Here is a 21504-nt window from a genome sequence, read left to right as displayed (position 1 = left end):
CTCTGTCTGGTTTCTTTCTTGATGGGCAGGAAGGGCAATACTGGGTTTGAATTCCAAGCCATGAATCTGCTGGGCAGGGCCTCTGCCACTCAAGCTATGCGCCCAGCCCCAACTTCTTACCTGAGACCCCAAAGAAGTGGGTACGTGGGTCAGCATTAACATCCACAGTTAGCTATTGGGAGCCAAATTCTCCCTGGCAAGGCCTGATGGGAACCAACAGGGAGCCACCTCAACTACACCAGCTGGAAAATTGTCCAGGGCAGGAAATGGAGACCTGTGGGCTGAGGCCCTAGGGAAGGCTTGACCTCGTGCAATGATGGGGACAGAGAAGGTGATGGTTTGGAGGGAGAGAGAGAGAGAGGAAGAGAGAGAGAGAGAGAGGAAGAGAGAGAGAGAGAGAGGAAGAGAGAGAGAGAGAGAGAGGAAGAGAGAGAGAGAGAGAGAGGAAGAGAGAGATCCCATTTTCTGTGTCAGGATACCTGGGCTTTTTGTTTCCCCTTTTATGATGAGAAAACCACAGCTCCTGTCTTTCTGCTCCAACTTCTGAGGCTGTGATCCTGGCTGACCTAGATCCCTACGGAGGGTAGATGTAGGGATGAATGTGGAGAGGCCCCCATTTAAGGAACCTTGACAGAGCCACAGCAATGGCAGCTGGGCTGCAGGTGAGCTTCGTGGGCAGAACAGCCCTGGAGGAATGAAGAGGCAAGCCCGGCCCATGAAATGGGTCAGGGGCAAGATAGGAATGAAAACTGGGCTGGTAAGTAATATCCTGCCCAAGGAAGTGATCTGATCTGAGAAAGAGATAGCCAGTCAATTGGGTCTACAAAAAGACAGAGGGAGGCTGGGCAGGTGGCTCAGTGGTAGAGCGCTTGCCTTGCATGCATGAGGTCCTGGGTTCGATTCCTCAGCACCACATAAGCAGAAAAAGCTGGAAGTAGTGCTGTGGCTCAAGTGGTAGAGTGCTAGCCTTGAACTGAAGAGCTGAAGGACAGCTCCCAGACCCACAGTTCAGGGCCTATGACAAGAAAGAGAGAGAGAGAGAGAGACAGAGAGAGAGAGAGAACACCTCTACTAAGTCTAGAAAAGCCTTTCCCAACCCCACATTGCTACAGCCAGAGCCCTGCCTCACCCCGCCTGCCAGCCCCAGGCTGCTGTCGCACAGCCCTAGGAAACACTTGCTTCCTCTTATTCTCCTAGCTTGAAAATGATTGCACCAACCCGTGTACCTAAAACAGAGCCAAACTGAAATGTTTTGGTTTGGTTTGTATTGCAAGGATGGGGGCAGATTCTCTATGACATGAACCATTCAAACCTGAGGTCTTTTTTTGGGTGGGGTCTGGTCATGGGGCCTGAACTCTGGACCTGGGCGCTGTCCCTCAGCTCTTCAGCTCAAGGCTAGCACTCTACCACTTGAGCCACAGCTCCACTTCTGGCTTTTTTCTTTTTTTTGCTTATGTGCTGCTGAGGAATCGAACCCAGGGCCTCATGCATGCAAGGCAAGCGCTCTACCACTGAGCCTCCTTCCCAGCCCCAAACCTGAGGTCTTGAAAGGGATAAAAGTTAACATTCCTGAACCAAGAAGAGAGGGAATCTAAAAAAAAAAATTCCAAAGTACTACTACTAAATTCTCATAAAAGAAAATGCTGAGCGGGGCTCTGGTGGCTCACACTGTAATCCTAGATACTCAGGAGGCTGAGATCTAGGTTTGAAGCCAGCCTAGGCAGAAAAGTCCCTGTGAGACTCTGTCTCCAATTACCCACTCAAAAACCCAAAGCGGTGCTGTCCCTTAAGTGGTGGAGCACTAGCCTGGAACACAAAGAGATTCGGGACAGCTCCTGGGTCCTGAGTTCAAGCCCACAACTGACCCCCCCCCCCCAAAAAAAAAAAAAAAAAGAGTCTCATGGAGTTCCTGCCTGTGCTGGCTTCAAACTGTGATCTTTAGATCTTAGCCTCCTGAGTAGCTAAGACTATAGGGGGGAGCCTGCAGGGCCTAGCTGAAGAGCTGTTTAGAAGAGAAATTTGATTTAAAAAAAAAAAAAGGAATCAAAGTTGAACTTAATGACCTCCAATGCATTTGCAAACAAGAGCTTCTTTTTTTTTTTTTTTTTTTTGTTGGTCGTGGGGCTTGAACTCTGGGCCTGGGCGCTGTCCCTCAGCTCTTCAGCTCAAGGCGAGCGCTCTACCACTTGAGCTACAGCACCACTTCCGGTTTTCTGGTGGTTTATTGGAGATAGGAGTCTCACGGTCTCTCCTGCCCGGGCTGGCTTTGAACTGCGATCCTCAGATCTCAGCCTCCTGAGTAGCTAGGATTACAGGCGTGAGCCACCAGCGCCCGGCAACAAGAGCTTCTTATCAAGTCTGAATGATCACGGCCAAAGGTGTACCCCAGGGCTCTCCAGTGTTGCTAGATAACAAGGAAGTCCCCATTTTCCCAAAGCACGGGACAGGCGGCCGAGAGCCTGTGCAGCTCTGTCCTGGCACTGGGGGCGCTGCTGGTCTGCTTGCTTCCCTCCAGATGCCGAGTTTCCTCCTCTGTAGAGTGGCAGCGCTGGGCTGCTGGGGCCTGTAGTGCCAGCACCTGCTCCCAACATGTCCCTCCCTGCACCCCTCCTCCCATGGTGTTCGGGCACAGGTTGTGGGGCCTGGGCTCTGTCAACCCCAGTGGGTCACCACTGCCCCGTTCACCTCTGACTGTGGAGGATGGGATCAGGAGTCACGTGTTCATGTGGGTTTGGTCTGAGCACTACCATAGACAGACAGCCCATGCTGGGGGGTGGGGGGGGGGAAGGGTGTGGAATCATGGAGCGGGACCAGGGGAGGGGATCAGCTCTGCTTTGACACTTTGCCAGAGAAATGGGATTGCAGCAGAACCCCCTTTCACATGTCCTCTTGGTGTATGCCTAGGTGGGTGAAGATGATAGATGGATGGATATACATACATACATACATACATACATAACAGATGGATGGATTGATCCATAGATCACAGATAACATAATCCCTATTCAGCTTCAAGTGAAGCTGGCCCAGCCTCCAGGCCCCAGCACAGAAGACACTACCCATGTTGATTTCTCAGCAGTCTCAGTCAAGCGCCATGTTCCCCAGACTTTTGGAAATAGTAGTACCCTGCTCCTTCAGGTTGATGACAATGGAAAACTTTTTTTTTTTTTTTTTTTTGGGTCCGGTCGTGGGGCCTGAACTCTGGGCCTGGGCGCTGTCCCTCAGCTCTTCAGCTCAAGGCTAGCACTCTACCACTTGAGCCACAGCACCACTTCCAGCTGTTTTTCTTATGTGGTGCTGAGGAATTGAACCCAGGGCCTCGAGCATGCAAGGCAAGTGCTCTACCACTGAGCCACCTTCCAGCCCCGATGGAAAACTTTCAATGTGATGTCATTGCCTTTTCTTTTTCCTTGTTCAATATCAAGCTGTATACCACTTGAGCCATGCCTACAGTCCTGTGTTTTCAAATGTTCACTTTTTTTTTTTTTGGTCATGGTGGCTGTCATGGGCGCTGTCCCTCAGCTCTTCAGCTGAAAGCTAGCGCTCCACCCACTTGAGCCACAGCACCACTTCCGGCTTTTTCTGCTTATATAGTGCTAAGAAATCAAACCCAGGGCCTCATGCATGCAAGGCAAGCGCTCTACCATGAGCCACTTTCCCAGCCCCCAATGTTCACATTTACAATACACCACAAATTACTACCTTCTAACCCCTTGAACCTTGCTGTAAAAGCGAGGTTGCTAGAGTGGTGGCACACTCCTATAATCTCAGCACTCAGGCGACCGAGGCAGGCAGATTGCAAATCTGAGGCCAGCCTGGGCCACATCCTGAGAACCTGACTCAAAATCCAGTCAAAGGCAGGTGCTGGTGCTCAAGCCAGATCTCAGACTGAGATATGAGGATCAAGATTTGAAGACAGTCCAAGCAGAAAAGTCCTCCATACTCTTCTGTCCAATTAAGCCCCCAAAAGAAAAAACAAAAACCAGAACATGGCTCAAATGGTAAAGCACTAGCCTTGAGTAAAAAAAAAAAAAAGAAAAGAAAAAGAAGACCTTAGGGACAGAGTCGAGGCCCTGAGTTCAAAATAAATAAAACAGCAACCAACAAAGATATTAGAGATACTAACTTGAAATTTAGAAAAGACATGTATTTCTACCAAAGGTATCCTAGCAAAAATCCTAGGGTACTGTGTGATTGTGTGAACTCTGTCCTTTAGTGTTGTGTGGTTGTGTGATCTCAGCCCTGGGTTTTTGTGTGGCCGTGTGATGTCTCCCCTGGGGTGTTCTCTGGTTGTGTGATCCCTACCTTGGGGTGTTCTCTGGTTGTGTGATATCTGCCCTGAGGTGGTTTGAGGTTGTATGATCTCTGACCTGGAGTGCTATGTGGTTGTGTGCTATGTGGTTGTGTGCTATATGGTTGTGTGTTGTGTCATCTGTTTGTGTGAACCCTACCTTGGGGTGTTCTCTGGTTGTGTGAGCTCTACCTGGGGTGTTCTCTGGTTGTGTGATGTCGGCCCTGGGGTGTTTTGAGGTTGGGTGACCTCAGTGATAGTCTGTGTGATCTCTACTCTAGGGCAGTAGTGGCTTGTCTGGACTCTGTGCTAGGGTGCTATGTGGTTGTTTTTCTCTGCCCTGGGGTGTTGTGTGGCAGTGTGACCTCTGCCCTGAGATTTGTGTGGTTGTGTGAACTCCATCTGGGAGAGTTGTACAGTTGTGTGACCTCTACCCTAGGGCAAGAGTGGTTGTGTGATCTCTACCCTAGTCATTAGTGGTTGTGGAGGCTTTGGTTGGTCTAGGTGTTAGGATGGAGAATAGACTTTAGACTGAGAGATGGGTTCAAATCCCCAGTTCACTCTGAGAGGGCAGAAAGGGCCTTAGAGCAGCCTTGGCTTTGAGCAATGTCCGGCAGGCCTATGGCAGGCTTGGGCCTTTGATAACCCAGGGCGAGAGCTGAAGGCCTGGGAAGTCTCCTCCAGAAGAATCCAGACTCAGGCCAAGGCTTGCGCAGGCAGGCAGTGCTTGATGCAGGAGGGATGGCTCCCCTGCCAGGTCTGCCTGCTCCCTGCAGCTCTGAGTCGCAGTGGGAGAGGGACAGAGACCTCTGCAGTTGTCCCAGCCTGGGAGCTGCCTTGGCCCCGCTCAGCACCATGGACGGCTGCCCAGGTGGATTCCTGATACAGACAAAGGTCAGCCTCAGCCAAGGGACCCTCCCAGGTTGGTTCAGTGCCCAGTCCAGTCCTGGCGCTGGAGTGGAGGAATCCAGTAAGCTGGGAGGCCGCCATGGGGCTGCTGACAGGGGAAGCACTGTGGGCCGTGGCCGTGGCGGTGGCCATCTTCCTGCTCCTGGTGGACCTGATGCACCGGCGCCAGCGCTGGGCTGCTCGCTACCCGCCGGGCCCTGTGCCTCTGCCAGGGCTGGGCAACCTGCTGGAGATGGATTTCCAGAACCTGCCATACTGCTTCTACAAGGTGAGGAGCAGGTGGTGGGCAGCAGAGGGCACGCAGAGCCCGCAGAGCCAGTGCTGGCAAGCCACAGGCCGCGCAGGGAGCCGAGCCCCAGAGGCTGAGAGGCTCCCTGGGGAGGGCGCTGCAGGGCCTGAGGACAGTCTGGCTTTCCAAGACCAACGTGTGGCGGGGCAAAGGCCGGGGTGGCACCGGGCCCTGTGTGAGGAGAACGCCGGGCTCCCCCGCAGCTGCAGCGCCGCTTCGGGGAGGTGGTCAGCCTGCACCTGGGCTGGAGGCCAGCGGTGGTGGTGAACGGGCTGGAGGCCGTGCGCGAGGCGCTGGTGAAGCACAGCGAGGACACCGCTGACCGCCCGCCCATGCCCGCGCTGGAACACCTGGGCTTCGGGCCCAGATCTCAAGGCAAAGGGCGGCAGGGGCGGCAGCCTCGGCACTGACCTGGGGACCCCTGGGAGGCCGGAGGGCGGCGCTTGGGAGGGAGGACGGGGAGCAGGTCGGGAAGGCAGTGGGCGTGGCCGGGACACACCTGCAGCGTGTGGGAGGCGGGGCAGCAATGTGATTGGAGTCACGCCCAGTTGCTGATTGGTGGATAGGCGGTGCCTGGGTCCTGTCTAGGTCACGGATTGGATGTGAGTCTGGAGCCACACCCAGTTCCCCGCCCCCTCTCTTCCCAGGGCTGATCATGGCCCGCCACAGCCACGCCTGGCGCGAACAGAGGCGCTTCTCCGTGTCCACCCTGCGCAACTTCGGCCTGGGCAAGAAGTCGCTGGAGCAGTGGGTGACCCAGGAGGCCGGCTGCCTCAGTGAGGCCTTCGCTGACCACTCCGGTGAGCGTTGGCAGGAGGGACACAGCAAAACGAGGAAGGGGGTAGGGGGGTACTGGGGGGAGGTCAATGCATTAATGTCATTACTGCTCCCAGGTCACCCGTTCAGCCCCAAGGCTCTCCTGAACAAAGCCGTGTGCAACGTGATCGCCTCCCTCATCTATGCCCGCCGCTTCGAGTATGATGACGCCTCCCTGGACAGAATGTTGGAGCTGTTGTATGGCACTCTGAAGGAACCGTCCGGCCTCATACCCATGGTGCGGACTCAGAACCCTCTGCAGGGCCAGCTCCTGCAGCTGGAGCTCCTGGGGAAGGGTTTGCATTCGATGGCATGAGGAGGGGGCATGAGGAGAGGTCACAGAAGGTCAAGCCTAGATCTAGGGAAACTCAGACAACAGGCCTGAGAAGGGACTTAAGGGTCATAGAGCTCCAGAGAGTGACCACCTGTGCCCCATGTCCCTGTTGGAGCCCAAGAGAGCAAGGAGGCTGCCACAGGGGAAAAAGTGACAGGTGGAGTTAGGGAGGGGCTGTGTGGTCCTTCCTGGAGGTCACAGGATCAGAGAACGGTCCAGGTTTACATTGAACTCAGGACTCTTACCCTCTGTGCTCTCACAGTTGCTGAATGTGGTCCCCGTGCTCCTGCGCATCCCTGGGCTGTTTGGGAAGGTCTTCCCTGCATATAAAGCCTTCTTGGCCACACTGGATGAGCTGCTGGCAGAGCACAAGATGACCCGGGACCCTGCTGAGCCACCTCGAGACCTGACCGATGCCTTCCTGGCTGAGGTGGAGAAGGTGCGCTGTGACCACCCTGCCCCACAGACTGGGCCAGAGCCAAGGCCTGAGGGTGCTGTGGAAGGGAGGCCGGGCTCCAGGCTGGAGGGGACAGTGGAGGCTGTCTGGAGCCTTGTCCTCTGCTGCCTGAGCCCAGAACCCCCTTGTCTTTGCACAGGCCAAGGGGAACCCCGACAGCAGCTTCAATGAGGACAATCTGCGCATGGTGGTGGTTGACCTGTTCACCGCAGGGATGGTGACCACCTCCACCACGCTGTCGTGGGCCCTGCTGCTCATGATCCTGCACCCGGATGTGCAGCGTGAGCCCAGCTGGGACCGGAGGGAAGGGGGAGGGAGGAAAAGTGGAGTCAGGGTGTAGGCTTCACTTCAGCGGGAGTCATGGTGACCTCACCGGGTCTCGGCTCTTCACACAGAGGCCGGGGCAGGTGGACACTGGCCCTAGTGACTGCCTGCGGTGTCTCTGCTTGTCCACGCAGGCCGCGTGCAGCAGGAGATCGATGAGGTGATCGGGCAGGCGCGGCGGCCAGAGATGGGGGACCAGGCCCGCATGCCCTTCACCTGCGCGGTGATCCATGAGGTGCAGCGTTTTGCCGACATTGTCCCCTTGGGTGCGCCCCATATGACAACAAGTGACATTGATGTCAAGGGCTTCTTCATTCCCAAGGTAAGTCCACGTCCCCATTTGCCCAGGTCAGTGACCATTCAGCTACCATCACAGCTTGACTCTTTACTTTGGGCAAGTAAAACTAGGACCCCCATTTTCACATCTAGGAGGTGAGGGACACAGGAGAAAAGTTCAGCCCTGTGCTCAGGGCCTCTGGAGCTGAGGGAAAGGCAGAGCTGCAGGTTCAGTGGGAGTGTTGCCACACAGGGGACACGTCAATGTGTCCCTCATCTGCTGTGGACACAAGGGCGGTGCGCTGGAGCTGCCAGGGGCCCAGGGTCAGGTGGAAGGAAGCACGTGGGCCAGGGCAGTGGCCGTGTGTTTGGTGCCCCTGACTCCCCTCACCAAGCACCTCTCACCAGGGCACCACGCTCTTCACCAACCTGTCGTCGGTGCTGAAAGACGAGCGCGCCTGGCAGCAGCCCTTCCGCTTCCACCCTGCACACTTCCTGGACGCCCAGGGCCGCTTTGTGAAGCCTGAGGCCTTCATGCCCTTCTCAGCAGGTGCGTGGGGGTCTGGCTCCCTGTCCCCTCGCTGGGGTGACAGGCTGGCTGGGAGGTGGCCCCCAGGCCCCAGCTGACCGTCCCCGCTGGCTGTCCCCCACAGGTCGCCGCGCGTGTCTGGGGGAGCCCCTGGCGCGCATGGAGCTCTTCCTCTTCTTCACCTGTCTCCTGCAGCGCTTCAGCTTCTCAGTGCCCGCAGGCCAGCCCCGGCCCAGCACCATCGGCGTCTATGAAACTGTGGTGATGCCAGCCCCCTACCAGCTGTGCACTGTGCCCCGCTAGAGGCCCCCAAGTCCCCACTCCACCCCAGCGGCACAGCTGTGCCCAACATCGCACGTGCTGGCTTTCCTACCTGTGTGTCACCTCTGCACCCTAATGGGAGGATTGCTATGTCGAACCTCGGCATAACACACCCAGCTTTAGGCAAGTGGTATCTGTGTCCTGGGTGATGGGGAGAGTAGAGTGCATCTGGAGACCCCATTTAACCCCATTGCCATTATCCTATGTCTGCTTCCTTTTGGGGGTCAGGAGGGACAGTGCTGGGTTTGAATTCCAAGCCATGAATCTGCTGGGCAGGGCCTCTGCCACTCAAGCTATGCGCCCAGCCTCAACTTCTTACCTGAGACCCCAAAGAAGTGGGTACATCAGGAAGGCAGGAAGTGGGTCAGCATTAACATCCACAGTTAGCTATCAGGAGCCAAAGTCTCCCTGGCAAGGCCTGATGGGAACCAACAGGGAGCCCCCTTGCTGAGCCTCGCGGCCCCCAGACACAGCACTGACCGGCTAACCTGGCCCATCAGGCAAGCTGGTGTTCTGTCCCTATGGGCTGAGAAGTTTCCTCTCTGGCCAGGCTGGAGCGGGAGGCCGTGGGTCAAGGCTCTGAGCTTGCTTCCCTCAAGTACAGTGGCCAGAAAGGTTACCAGGGAAAAGACGTGGAGACCTGTGGGCTGGGGCCCTAGGGCGGGCTTGCCCTTGTGTAGTGATAGGGACATAAAAGGAGAGAGACAGGGAGAGAGAGAGATCCCCTTTTTCCTTTTGTCACTATATTAGGTGAACCTGGGCTTGTGTTTCCCCTTCTATAATGAGAAAAATCACAGCTCCTATCTTTCTGCTGTGATTTCTGTCGCTGTGATCCTGGTTGATCTACATCCTCGCTCAGGGCAGGTGTAGGGATGAATGAGGAGGGGCCCCCATTGAAGAAGACATGACAGAGAAACCACAAAGTCCAGGTGGACTGTGGGTGAGCCCAATGGGAAGAACAGGCCTGGAGGAAAGAGGAAGCAAATGCAGCCCCTGAATTGGGCCAGATGGAAGGCAGAGAAGAAAACTGAGCTGCCAAGCAGCCTGCCTAAGAACTTTGAAATATGGCCTGAAAAAGAGATGGCAGGACAGTAGGTTCACAAAAAGAGAGACAGCCAATGCCCAAAGTCCACGAGCTCCATAAAAGCCTCTCCCTGACCCCACATCACTACAGCCACAGCCCTGCCTCACCCCTGCCTGGCTGCCCTCCCCGACTGTCCCACACAATGTCCTAAGAAATGCTTGCTTTCTCTTGTTCTCCCGGCTTGGGACATGGTGGTACCAGCCCAGGTACCTGAAATCTGCACACCACAGCTGGGTGCTCTTTCCCCCTCTGTCTTCATCTCACAGTGGCTGGTAGGGGCGGTGTCCGAGGCCCTCCAGAGTCCATCCTGTGCCTTTAGGAAACAGGCTGGGCTGGAGAACAGGCCACTCAGAGCTGGAGGCTGAGTGCTGTCTTCGCTGGGGCCAGCAGCATCTCCACGAGGGATCCCGGCCTCTCCTCAGCGCCCTAGGACAGGGGCCCCATAGGGTCCACCCTTCCTGCATGCCCCCTGGGCCCGTGTGAGGTGCGGGCACTGCGGGTCATTCGCAGGGCAGAGCACAGGCTGCCAGCCAAGGCCCTGTGTTGGCAGGAGGGAGAGTGTGGCGTGTGGTCTGCGCACTGCCCTTGCTCTCCAGGCAGCCTGGGGCCTGTGAAAGGATGAAACCGGGCTTCTAGAAGCAGCAACTGGAGGATTTATTGGATCCCTTCTTATTCATGGCTCTTTATCTTTGGGTTGTCAGAGGCCGGGAACCAACTCAGCCAGAATTTTCTCCAAAGTGGGGCTCCCCACATCCCAGACCACTTCTCCTCCTCCATCTCCACTTCCGCATCTTCTAAAACACACAAAACAGTAGGCCTGTGTCTCCCTGTCCACAAGATAATTTACCCAGCACCCAGCACTCCCTGACAGCAGGGGCCACTGGGAGAAAGGTTGCTAGGCGACCAGCTAGGGGGCGTGGCCTCCACACAGGGAGTGAGCCCAGGTAGGTTACCCCTGGAACGGCTGGTGTTTCTCCCCCTCCTCCCCAGGTCAGGAAAGTTTGCTAGATCTGGACTCTGTCCTGATACTGTTTCTGAGATTCGGAGGAAGGCGTCCTGATAAAACAACAGCATGGGGTCCGCCATCTTACCAGATGGATGTACTGCAACTTCCTGTTGGACCATTTTCTTTTCCTGGGATAGAAGAAGAGGGACACGGTAGTGAGATTAGAATCTATGCTGTACAGATGAAGACACTGAGCACTCATGTGAGGTGAGGCCAGGACTGAGCCCCACTGGCTGTTCCCCCCAGTTCCCCATAGATAGAGCTCCTTGCTCCTCTGGGATGGCGCAGTGGTCCAGTGGTCCGGAGGGTGAACCAGCCTTTCCCACCGCAGCCTCCTCACCCTGCCGCCTCCCGGTGGCTGTCAGGAGGATCCCCGCTGGGGATGGGCCCGGGGAGGCCTCAGCTTCTCACCTCCCAACCTGGGGTCCCTGCCACCCTCTCTCTCCTCCTCCCTGCCCCGGACCCTCACCTGCCCTTCCTCCTGAGATACACTGTCCGTTTCTTCCTGCGGGGTGGTATCATTTTGTGCTTCTTCCTCCTTGGGGGCCGTGGTCTGGGGGGAGGCCTGCGAAGTGGGCAGCGCGGCATTCAGACCCTCAGCTCTCCTCCTGTCGCCACGCCTGGGGCTGTCCCAGGCCCTTGCCGTCCTTCCCAGTTGAGCTGAGCTGGGGTCAGTTTCCCCAAGGGGACTTGCCATGGCCCCCTGGGACTCTGAGTCCACACGGAGTTCCCCTCCCCACCTTGCCAGGGGCCTCCCTTACTCTGGAGACTTGCTTCTCACCCCTGAGTTTTTGCCTCTGCAGGAGACAAGAAGTGACACACAGTGTGGTCCCTGGGGGGTCCTTGTCTTCCAGGGGCAGCCCCCCTCCCACCCCCGTTACTATGAGAATGACTAACACAGTCACCCACACCCTCCCAGCCCAGACCCACCTGAGCGGGCGCCGGGTAGCACTTATCCATCAGCCCCCACACCGGCCTCACGGTCTCCCCTTTGGGCTGCGTGACAAGGAGAGACGGAAGGCTGCGGAGATGTGCAGCTGCCTGGTCGGCAGATCCCCAGACTGTCAGCAGCCTTGAGAATATCTTTAAAAGGAAACTAAGGTTGGGCGTCCGTGGCTCACGCCTGTCATCCTAGCTACTCAGGAGGCTGAGATACAAGGACTGTGGTTCAAAGCCAGCCCAGGCAGGAAAGGCCGTGAGATACTTATCTCCAACAAACCAACAGAAAACTGGAAGTGGTGCTGTGGCTCAAGTGAGGGACAGTGCCCAGGCCCAGAGTTCAAGCCCCATGACTGATCAAAAAAAAAGGAAGATAAGTAGAAATGTTTTGGTTTCGTGGTTTCACTGGGGTGGGGGCTCTCTATGACAAGTCATGCCCAGCCATTCCTGGCTCTTTTATTCAAGGCTAGCACTCCATCACTTTGAGCCACAGCTCCACTTCTGGTTATCTAGGGATTAAATGAAGATAAGAGTCAGTCTCCTGGAATTTCTGCCTGGGTTGGCTTTGAACTGTTCTCAGATCTCAGCCTCCTAAGTAGCTAGGATTACAGGCGTGAGCCCCCAGCACCTGGCCAAAGAACTTTTTTTTTTTTTTTTTTGGTCATGAGGCTTGAACCCAGGGCCTGGGTGCTGTCCTTGAGTTCTTCTGCTCAAGACTAGAGCTCTACTACTTTGAGCACAGACACACTTCTGGTTTTTGAGTGGTTAATTCGGAGATAAGAGTCTCACTGACTTTTCTTGCCTGAGCTGGCTTCAAGCCTCGATCCTCAGATCTCAGCCTCCTGAGTAGCTAGGATGACAGGCGTGAGCCACCGGTGCCTGGCTAGAACTTTTTAAAATAGATATTTTTGTTTTAAAGAGGGAATCAAAGTTGAACTTAATGACCTCCAATGCATTTGTAAACAAGAGCGTTCTTGATCACGTCTGAATGGTCACGGCCAAAGATATACCCCAGGGCTCTCCAGTGTTGCTAGATAACATTTTCCCAAAAGCACAGGACAGGCGGCCGAGAGCCTGTGCGGCTCTGTCCTGGTGCTGGGGGCGCTGCCGGTCTGCTTGCTTCCCTCCAGATGCCGAGTTTCCTCCTCTGTAGAGTGGCAGCACTGGGCTGCTGGGGCCTGTAGTGCCAGCACCTGCTCCCAACATGTCCCTCCCTGCACCCCTCCTCTCATGGTGTTCGGGCACAGGTTGTGGGGCCTGGGCTCTGTCAACCCCAGTGGGTCACCACTGCCCCGTTTACCTCTGACTGTGGAGGATGGGGCCAGGAGTCACGTGTTCATGTGGGTTTGGTCTGAGCACTACCATAGACAGACAGCCCATGCTGGGGGGGGGGGGGGGGGGAGAGTGGAATCATGGAGCGGGACCAGGGGAGGGGATCAGCTCTGCTTTGACACTTTGCCAGAGAAATGGGATTGCAGCAGAACCCCCTTTCACATGTCCTCTTGGTATATGCCTAGGTGGGTGAAGATGATAGACGGATGGATATACACACACATACATACATACATACATACATACATACATGATAGACGGATGGACAGACTGATAGATTATAGATGACAGCATAATCCCTATGGCTCAGCCTCCAGGCCCCAGCAGCAGAAGACACTACCTGTGTTGATTTCTCAGCATTCTCATAGTCCAGCGCCGGTTTCCCCATGTACATCTGGAAATAGTAGTACCCCGCTCCTGCAGGTTGATGAGAAAGACTAGGGAAAACTTCGAATATGATGTCATTACTTTTTGTTTTTGTTCAGTGCTGGGGGAATTGAACAAAAGCTGGCTACCACTTGAACCATCCCTAGAGTTCTGTGTCTTACTATTTACAGTACATGAGAAATGACAGCCTTTTAACCCCTTGAACCTTGCTGTAAAAGAAAGATTGCTAGATGTGGTGGCACACTCCTATAATCTCAGCACTCAAGGGACTGAGGCAGGAAGATTGCAAATCTGAGGCCAGCCTGGACCACATCCTGAGCACCTGACTCAAAATCCAGTCAAAGGCAGGTGCTGGTGCTCAAGGCTGTAATCCTAGTTATCCAGGAGACTGAGATCTGAGAATCATGATTTGAAGCCATCCCAGGCAGGAAAGTCTATGAGACTCTTAACTTTAACAACAAAAAGCCAGAAGTGGAAAAGCCGTGGTTCAAGTGGTAAACACTAAGCTTTTGAAGGGAAAAAAAAAAGTGCTCAGGGACAGAGTCTAGGCCTTGTGTTCAATACACAGTACCTGCACCAAAAATAAATAAATCCACGATCAGCAAAGATATTAGGTATTAACTTAAAAATTTGGAAAAGATATATAGTTCTAAAGGTATGCAAGCAAACATCTGATTTCTGCCCTGGGTTGTTGTATGGTTGTGTGATCTCCATTCTGTTGTTGCTGTGTGACCTCTGCCCTGTGGTTTGTGTGGTTTTGTGATCTCTATCCTAGAGGGTTGTGTAGCTATGTGATTTCTACCCTACTGCATTAGTGATTGTGTGATCTCGATCGTAGGTTGTTGTATGGTTGTTTGATCTCTGTCCTATGTTGTATGGTTGTTTGATCTCTGCCCCAGAATGTTGTCTTGTTGCGTGACCTCTGCCCTGGGGTGTTGTGTGGTTGTGTGACTTTGCCCTGAGATTGTGTGGTTGTGTGATCACCATCCTAGGGCACTGTTGTGTGATCTCTACCCTAGAGATTAGTGGTTGTGTGGTCCCTACCCTAGGGCATTAGTGGTTGTGTGATCTCTAACCGAGGACATTAGCGGTTATGTGAGCTCTACCCTACAGCATTAGTGGTTACATGATCTCTAGGGCATTAGTGGTTGTATGGGCTTCGGTTGGTCTTGGTTTTAGAGATAGAGCAGTGTAGACTTTAGACTGAAAGGTGGGTTCAAATCCTCAGATCACTCTGGGGGAGGGAAGGGCTGTGGTGCAGGCATGGCTTTGAGCAATGCCAGGCAGGCCTCTAACAGCCTGGGAATGCTGGGAACCCAGGTGAGCAGCTGGAGACTGGGATGATGGCTCAGGTTCCAGGCCCTGCCATGCCCCTCCCAGCCCTCAGCCCTTACCTGCAAGAATGAAGATGTGCACCAGGTACAGGGACCTGTGGAGCCTGTGAGAGAAGGCGTCATGAGCATGAGCCCGGCTGCTGGCCCTCGGCAGTGGGAGCCACTTTCCTCCTCTTCTGAGCCTCAACCCTCCTCCACCTGGCAGCCTCCACTCAGCATTTGAGGCTGAACAAATCTCAGGGCACCAGGCCTTTGGCTGAGCGCTGCTACCTGCCTGGCCTAGAGCCCACAATGCACCCCTGGATCCCTCCCTCCTCCTTTCCCCTGCAGTGATTGACTGGGTCTGTCCTGCCCAGAGGGAGAGCCCAACAGGAGAGCCCCCAGCTAAACCTGCTACTGGACTGGCACCGCCGGGCATTTTGTTCTACATTTGCTCTTTCCCCACAGATGCCCACAGCCCTGCCTTCCTGCACAGGTCCTGCTTGTCCCAAGCACAGAGTAGCACAGCCAGGACAGTGGCTCCCTGATTACACACACACACACACACACACACACACACACACACTCACACACACACAGACATACACAGACACAGATCGACACACACAGACACACACACATACACACACAGACATATACACAGACACACTCACACACACACTCACACACAGAGACATACACAGACAGACACACACATACACAGACACAGACACACACACTCACACACACAGACATACACAAACAGACACACACACACACACACACACACACACTCACACGCAGACATACACAGACACAGATCGACACACACAGACACACACACATACACACACAGACATATACACACACACTCACACACACACTCACACACAGAGACATACACAGACAGACACACACATACACAGACACAGACACACACACTCACACACACAGACATACACAAACAGACACAGACACACACATACACACACACACACACACACACACACACACGTACGGAGATGGGCGTTCACATACACCAAGGCATGTCCGACCTTGCAGGACCAGGCCATCAGCTCTGCTGCTCACACATAGCTCCTTCCCCTTGCCCCAATTCCCAGACACCTCACAATCTTCAGCCCAGGTAGGGGATCCCCATCTTTGATTATTTGGGGCCCAAATAATGAACTTTACCCTTCTCTCTGGCAGCAGAATCCCAGCACCATCTTCAGTCTAGGAAGAGAAGAGGGCCAATGGCCACTGTGTCCTGTAGGCCAGGACTCCAGCGCCCCCTCCTGGTGTGTGTGGGGGATGGAGGCCCAGAACCTTCCCCCACAGGGCCCAGCAGGGCATGGCTGGCCAGGGCAGCTGTACCTCAAACTCAGCAGGAGTTTGGAAAATCCTCTGATGCTTCTTCCAAGACCTCAGTTCCCCACCCCGCACTCCCAATAAACCTAGTTTCCATGCAGAGCCAGAAGGATCCCCAGATCAGAGCAGGGGAAGATGCACAGGAAAGGATGAGGGAAAAAGGCTCAGAGCTGTTGAAACTGGGCAGAAAATGTCCCTAGGTTAAGTGGGTAATTAAAATAGTAAATAAGTAGTACATGCACAAAGTAAATAAAAACTACTGGGACTGGGAATGTGGCATAGTGGTAGAAGCATGCCTAGCAAGTGTGAAGCCCTGGGTTCAACTTCTCAGTACCACACAAGCAGAAAAAGCTAGAAGTGGTGCTGTGGCTTAAGTGGTACAGTGCTAGCCTTGAGCAAAAGCTTCTCAGGGACAGTGCCCAGGCCTGAGTTCAAACCCCAGGACCGGCAAAAAAACAAACAAAAAAATAACCTACTAACACTTTCAGGCATGTTTCTGGCTTAAGTAGCATTTAAAAATGTCTTTGGAGCTGAGCAGGTTGACTCATGCATATAATCCTAGCCACCTAGGAGGCTGAGTTCTAAGGATTGAAGTTCAAAGCCAGTCCAGGTAGAAAAGTCTATGAGACTCTCATCTCCAGTTTACCACTAAAAAGCCAGAAGTGGTGCTGTGGCTCAAGTGGTGGAGTCCTAGCCTTGAGACAGCGTCCAGGCCCTGAGTTCAAGCCCCAGGACTGGCACAAAATAATAACCACCACCGCCATCTTAGGAATGGTGAGGGAGACTTCACTATCTCATAATACCTTTCTCTTGGAAATCTCATTCTTAGTGTCAAAAGTCCACATCAACTGATGCTATTGGGGGTGTCCCTCGGGAGAGGGCCCCGGGTGGCCTGCCAGCTTCCCGTCTCCACAGAAACTGTCTCAGAATCTCTCAGGGAGTCGCGCTCCCTGCCTCTGCCTCCTCCTGCTCTGCTTGGCACGCAGCGCAGCAGCTTAGATGGAGGTGTCCTCCACTTCCTGCCTCCAGAGCCCCCCACCCAGCACCTGCTCCCCATGACCCCATTCCCGTGCTCCCCACCGTCTGGGCTTCTCCCAACCTGGGCAATCAGGGATCCCCGGTCTCCCTCCATCTCTTCTTTTCCTTATTCTCAGGCCCTTCCAATCAGCACTGTGACAAGATCAAGGCCTCATTCTCCACGTACGTAGTAACTGTGCCCCTTTCCCACCAATCTTCCTGCAAGTGCAGCAGGGGTGGGGGAGGATCTTCACAGCTCTCCCCTCCCTCCCCTCCTGTGCACTACCCACCTCCCTCCTCCAGTCTCCTGTTAGGGGCTGTGATTTCTCACCCTCTGCTATTGCTCCCCTATCCCGCTCTCCCTCTGCCTGGCCTCAGTGCTGGCGCTGCTCTGAGCTCTTCTGGAGTCAGCCTGTCCCCAGTGCTGAGAATGATCCAGAAGCTCTCAGTCCTGGGGCCTCCTCTGCCCAGAAAGCAGAGGCTGCCTGACTGTCTGGAGGTGGGGTGTCTGCCCACCTGGGGGACCTATACTGTCCTCTGGGGCCTCCCAGAGTGAGAAGGCCACCATTGTCTCAGACCTAGTCCTGGGCCTTATGTCTGAGACGCATCAGCAGCTCAGGTGACTGCGTTGCTGGCTGAGTCTGGCACTCAAAGGCCTACACATTGTGTGAAGGCCAAGTCTCTTGTATCACAGAGAAACCCGCTAGCAAGGGATTTAACAGGAAGCTTTGCCAGTCATTTATACAGAGGAAATGGAGCTGTCAGCTTGTACTGAAGGGCTTAGAGTGTGGGAGAGGAGAAGCAGTGGGCGGGCCAGTAGGCCGGATACAAGGACACCTGTTGGCTGATTGCACGGGGTTGGCAGGGCAGCCCCACCCGCTAACCAGACTCACCAACCCTGATCCTGTCTAGTGATTGGCAGAGAATCCTTTGACCATCAGCATCCACGCAGCCTGCCCGGCTGGAGGGCCCCGTGTAAGAGGGGCACTGGAGCGCAGGCTCATGCACGAGCCAGGCACTGGGGCTCTCCTATTTCAGGGACAGTGGCATCTGAGTGTGACATCATGTCTCAGGGGCTTTGTGACAGGGCAGCCTTTCCATCCTTGGCCAGTGTGGCCTGGAAATGGCCTCAAGGTTGTTTTAAATGTCACCACTCAGGAGTTGGTCCTTACATGAGTTCCCTTCATTAAACACCATGGGTGCTGACTGAGCAGCATCAACGCACCAAGCTCTATAGAGACACAAAGACACCAAAGTATTAAAGACTAAGACTCTCTCCTGTCGTATAATCCAAGAATCAAAAGCCTGAAATCCCAGCTACTCAGGAGGCAGAGTTCAGGACTGTAGTTCAAGGCCAGCCCAGCTAAAGTTAGTGAGAGCCCCCATCTCAACCAATAAGCTAAGCATGATGGTTCATGTCTATAATCCTAGCTATGAGAGAAGCACAAGTTGAAAATATGAGAAAGAAAAAAAAAGAGGTGTGCCTCAAGTGGCAGAGGGACTGCCCGTGTAAGAAAAAAAAAGAAAGAAACATAGTCTAAGAACTTGTAAATAGCTGAGAATGTGGCTTAGTGGTAGAGTGCTTGCCTAGCATGCATGAAGCCCTGGGTTCAAATTGCTCAGTACCACACAAACAGAAAAAGCCAGAAGTAGTGCTGTGGTTCAAATGGTGGAGTGCTGATAGCCTTGAAAAGCAGCTCAGAGACAGTGCCCAGGCCCTGAGTTCAAGCCTCAGGACTGGCAAAGAAAAAAAAAATCTTGTAAATAACCATTCATCCAACCATTCAACCAGTGTGTATATAGAAAGGAAAACAGGCTGGATACCAGTGGCTCACACCTGTAATCCTGACTTCTCAGAAGGCTGACATCTGAGGAGCATGGTTTGAAGCCAGCCTGGGAAGAAAACTCCTTGAGATTTATCTTCAATTAACCATCAAATTTGGGCTGAAGGCATGACTCAAGGAGTAAGGAGCCAATCATGTTCTAGAAGGTCAAGAAATCTTGAGACCCTGAGGCAAGTCTTTGTATTAGAAAGAAGAAAAAAAGCTGGGTGCCAATGGCTCACACCTGTAATCCTAGCTACTCAAGTGGCTGAGATCTAAAGACTGAAGTTCAAAGCCAGCTGGGCAGGAAAGTCTGTGAGACTCATCTCCAATTAACCACAAAAAGTCAGAGGTGGAGCTGTGGCTCAACTGGTAGAGCACTTACCTTGAGCAAAGCAGCTCAGGGACAGTGCCCAGGCCCTGAGTTCAAGCCCCAGGAGCTGCGTGCACACGCGCGCGCATGCGCATGCACACACACACACACACACACACACACACACACACACACACACACACACACACAGACCACTCTGTCAAGATCTACCACAAAGGTCTTTAGATGAAGCAGACTCAGTACCACTCATAACAAATAACACACAAACACAAACAGAAGGGATTTCCTACATCTAAGGCCAACCAACAGTGTCCTCCATCAAATGACATAGGTAACAGCACACCAGCGGACCAGTGGAACTCCTTAGGCTCCCTAGTCCTAGTTAACCAGTAACTTCCACCCCAGATGATACCATACACACACAGAAAAATTGCTCTTGTGGGGTCCTAAGGCCCACTTCCTTAAACAGGGGTTTCAGTGTGTTTAGAAGAACTCACCCAAGCTTGGCTAAAGGGTTGTTCCATCTTCATTTTATTCTTTCTCTCCTTTTCTTTGTGCCTGTCTATTATGACCTGGGAGCAAGACAAGCAAGGCAAGATTAAAGATGACAAAATAATTTTATTTACAGTACTTATGCCAGAAAAAGTGCCTGCAACTACCTTGTCCTGGGCTAGCCTCAACCACCAAATTTCCAAGCCTCCAATGGGCAGCCCAGACCTTTATTAGTTGTTCTGCAAACCTCAGTCTGCAAACCTCCAACCCCGGACCTCCAAAGCTCCAGGAAGGCTTTTCCTTCTCTTTCCTTCCTCCACTCTCTCAGGCCTGCCCTGCTCTGGTAGAGGCCTCTCCACAGGCCTCTCTGCTCTGGTAGAGGCCTCTCTACAGGCCTCAGGCCTCTCCACAGTCCTGCCCTGCTCTGATAGGCGCCTCTTGCTGTGTTTCTCCTCCTGCTGTCCCCCCACTGCTCAGAACACGCAGCCTCCCCCGAACCCCACTTCAATGAGTCTAAAGCTTTCAACCGCCACTCATGCACCGCCCCCAAGTTGCCCACTGTCCAACCACTTCCTGACATCTAGTCAGCTTGCCTGATGGGGCGGTGACATCAGCCTCTCGACACCACGCCCCCTCCAGGGGCACACCTTATAGGAAGGTGATGTCAGGCTCGATGCCCCGCCCCCTCTGGGGGCACACCCTATGGGGAAGTGATGTCAGCCTCCACACACACACACACACACACACACACACACACCCCGCCCCCTCCAGCGTGGTTGGTTGGCCGCAGTGCTATGAGATCAGCACAGGGCGACTTCGGCCTGGCCAGTAATTACATGTCCTGGGGCCTGAACCCTGGGGCCCGGCACTGTCCCCAGGCTTTTCTGCTCTACTACTTGAGCCACAGCTCCACTTCTGGTTTGTTTTGTGGGTGTGGTTTATTGGAGATCAGTCTCACAATGGCTTTGAACCATGATCCTCAGAGCTCAGCTAGAATTACAGGCATGAGTCACAGCACCCGTAAAATAAATCCCTTTTCTATCTTTCTCAAAGCTTTCCCAGGAGTGGGAGCCATGCATTTGCAATCTGAAGGGAAAACGAAGTCCCGGGAAGTAACTGGGCCTCTCTCCCTGCACGCCCGCATCTCCGCCGGGCTTGTCCCAGAACCGAAACCCAGGACTTGCCGCAAACCTCAATGTCCAGGGACTTAGGGTGAGAACCCTCCCTGTCCCGCAGGTTGAGTGTTTAAGTTGGATACCAGAAAGTCAGTCATGAATGCAATGTTAACTTAAAACATGGAGAGCAGCCGGGCTCACGGGAGGCTGAGACCCGAGGACCGCGGTTCGAAGCCCGCCCAGGCAGGAACGTCCTGGGAATCTTATCCCAAATGAACCACTGAAAAGCCCCAAGTGAAGCCGTGGCTCGAGTTCAAGCCCCGGAACCCGCACACACACACCAAAGACACACGAGGACGGCGATCAAGTCATACTCGGCCTTCCGGCCTGGAGCGCGCTGATGTATTCCCCGCAAAACGACCCCCCACACACACACGCAATCTGCGTGCGGCGCGGTCAGCACCGCAGCGCCCGCGCCGCTGTCACCTCCTCGGAGCCGGCGAGAGAAACCCGCGGAGGAGGCGGGACGCGGGAGGCGGCGGGAAGCAGCGCCCCCTGGCGGCGGCGGCGGCCTGCTGAGTGCGAATGAGCATGCGCCGCCCGCTGGTCGCTTTCCCACGAGACCAAAGTTTCCAGCCAATGGGAGAGCTCAGCACCGTGCTCCTGCCCACCCATGGCGCAGAGGGCGCGGCGTCTCGCTTTAGCCAATGAGAAAGGCATTGGGCGGGGGCGCACGCGCGTCAAGGCG

The 21504-nt window shown here is 54.3% G+C and overlaps 2 protein-coding genes across 8 annotated transcripts; one reads left to right on the top strand and one right to left on the bottom strand.

Annotated features, from left to right (window-relative positions):
- Nucleotides 1-5249: 5249 nt before the first annotated feature.
- On the top strand, nucleotides 5250-8838 carry LOC122123537 (cytochrome P450 2D17-like). The gene is made up of 9 exons (XM_042697878.1): nucleotides 5250-5468; nucleotides 5693-5864; nucleotides 6137-6289; nucleotides 6383-6543; nucleotides 6902-7078; nucleotides 7236-7377; nucleotides 7555-7742; nucleotides 8105-8246; nucleotides 8350-8838. The coding sequence occupies exons 1-9, from the start codon at nucleotides 5280-5282 to the stop codon at nucleotides 8526-8528; spliced, it is 1503 nt and encodes a 500-aa protein (XP_042553812.1). The 5' UTR covers nucleotides 5250-5279; the 3' UTR covers nucleotides 8529-8838.
- Nucleotides 8839-8940: 102 nt separating this feature from the next.
- LOC122123540 lies at nucleotides 8941-21165 on the bottom strand. Of its 7 annotated transcripts, none has more exons than XM_042697888.1 (8): nucleotides 19647-20165; nucleotides 15802-15840; nucleotides 14689-14732; nucleotides 13248-13324; nucleotides 11567-11632; nucleotides 11106-11201; nucleotides 10722-10764; nucleotides 8941-10238 (listed from the first exon to the last, which is right to left on the bottom strand). In XM_042697888.1, exons 2-8 carry the CDS (start codon nucleotides 15831-15833, stop codon nucleotides 10057-10059), a joined length of 540 nt encoding a protein of 179 aa, XP_042553822.1. In that variant the 5' UTR covers nucleotides 15834-15840; nucleotides 19647-20165; the 3' UTR covers nucleotides 8941-10056. The 7 variants fall into 7 exon arrangements, with proteins under 7 accessions (XP_042553822.1, XP_042553824.1, XP_042553825.1 ...); XM_042697890.1 differs by lacking the exon at nucleotides 8941-10238 and adding an exon at nucleotides 10251-10424; XM_042697891.1 differs by lacking the exon at nucleotides 8941-10238 and adding an exon at nucleotides 10251-10421.
- Between the last annotated feature and the right edge of the window lie 339 nt (nucleotides 21166-21504).

This window comes from Dipodomys spectabilis, unplaced genomic scaffold (assembly GCF_019054845.1).
Source record: "Dipodomys spectabilis isolate Male_0828 unplaced genomic scaffold, ASM1905484v1 ptg000230l, whole genome shotgun sequence".
Lineage (NCBI taxonomy): Eukaryota > Metazoa > Chordata > Mammalia > Rodentia > Heteromyidae > Dipodomys > Dipodomys spectabilis.
Note: the sequence above shows the minus strand (reverse complement) of the source record. Positions and strands in the feature narration are given on the sequence as shown.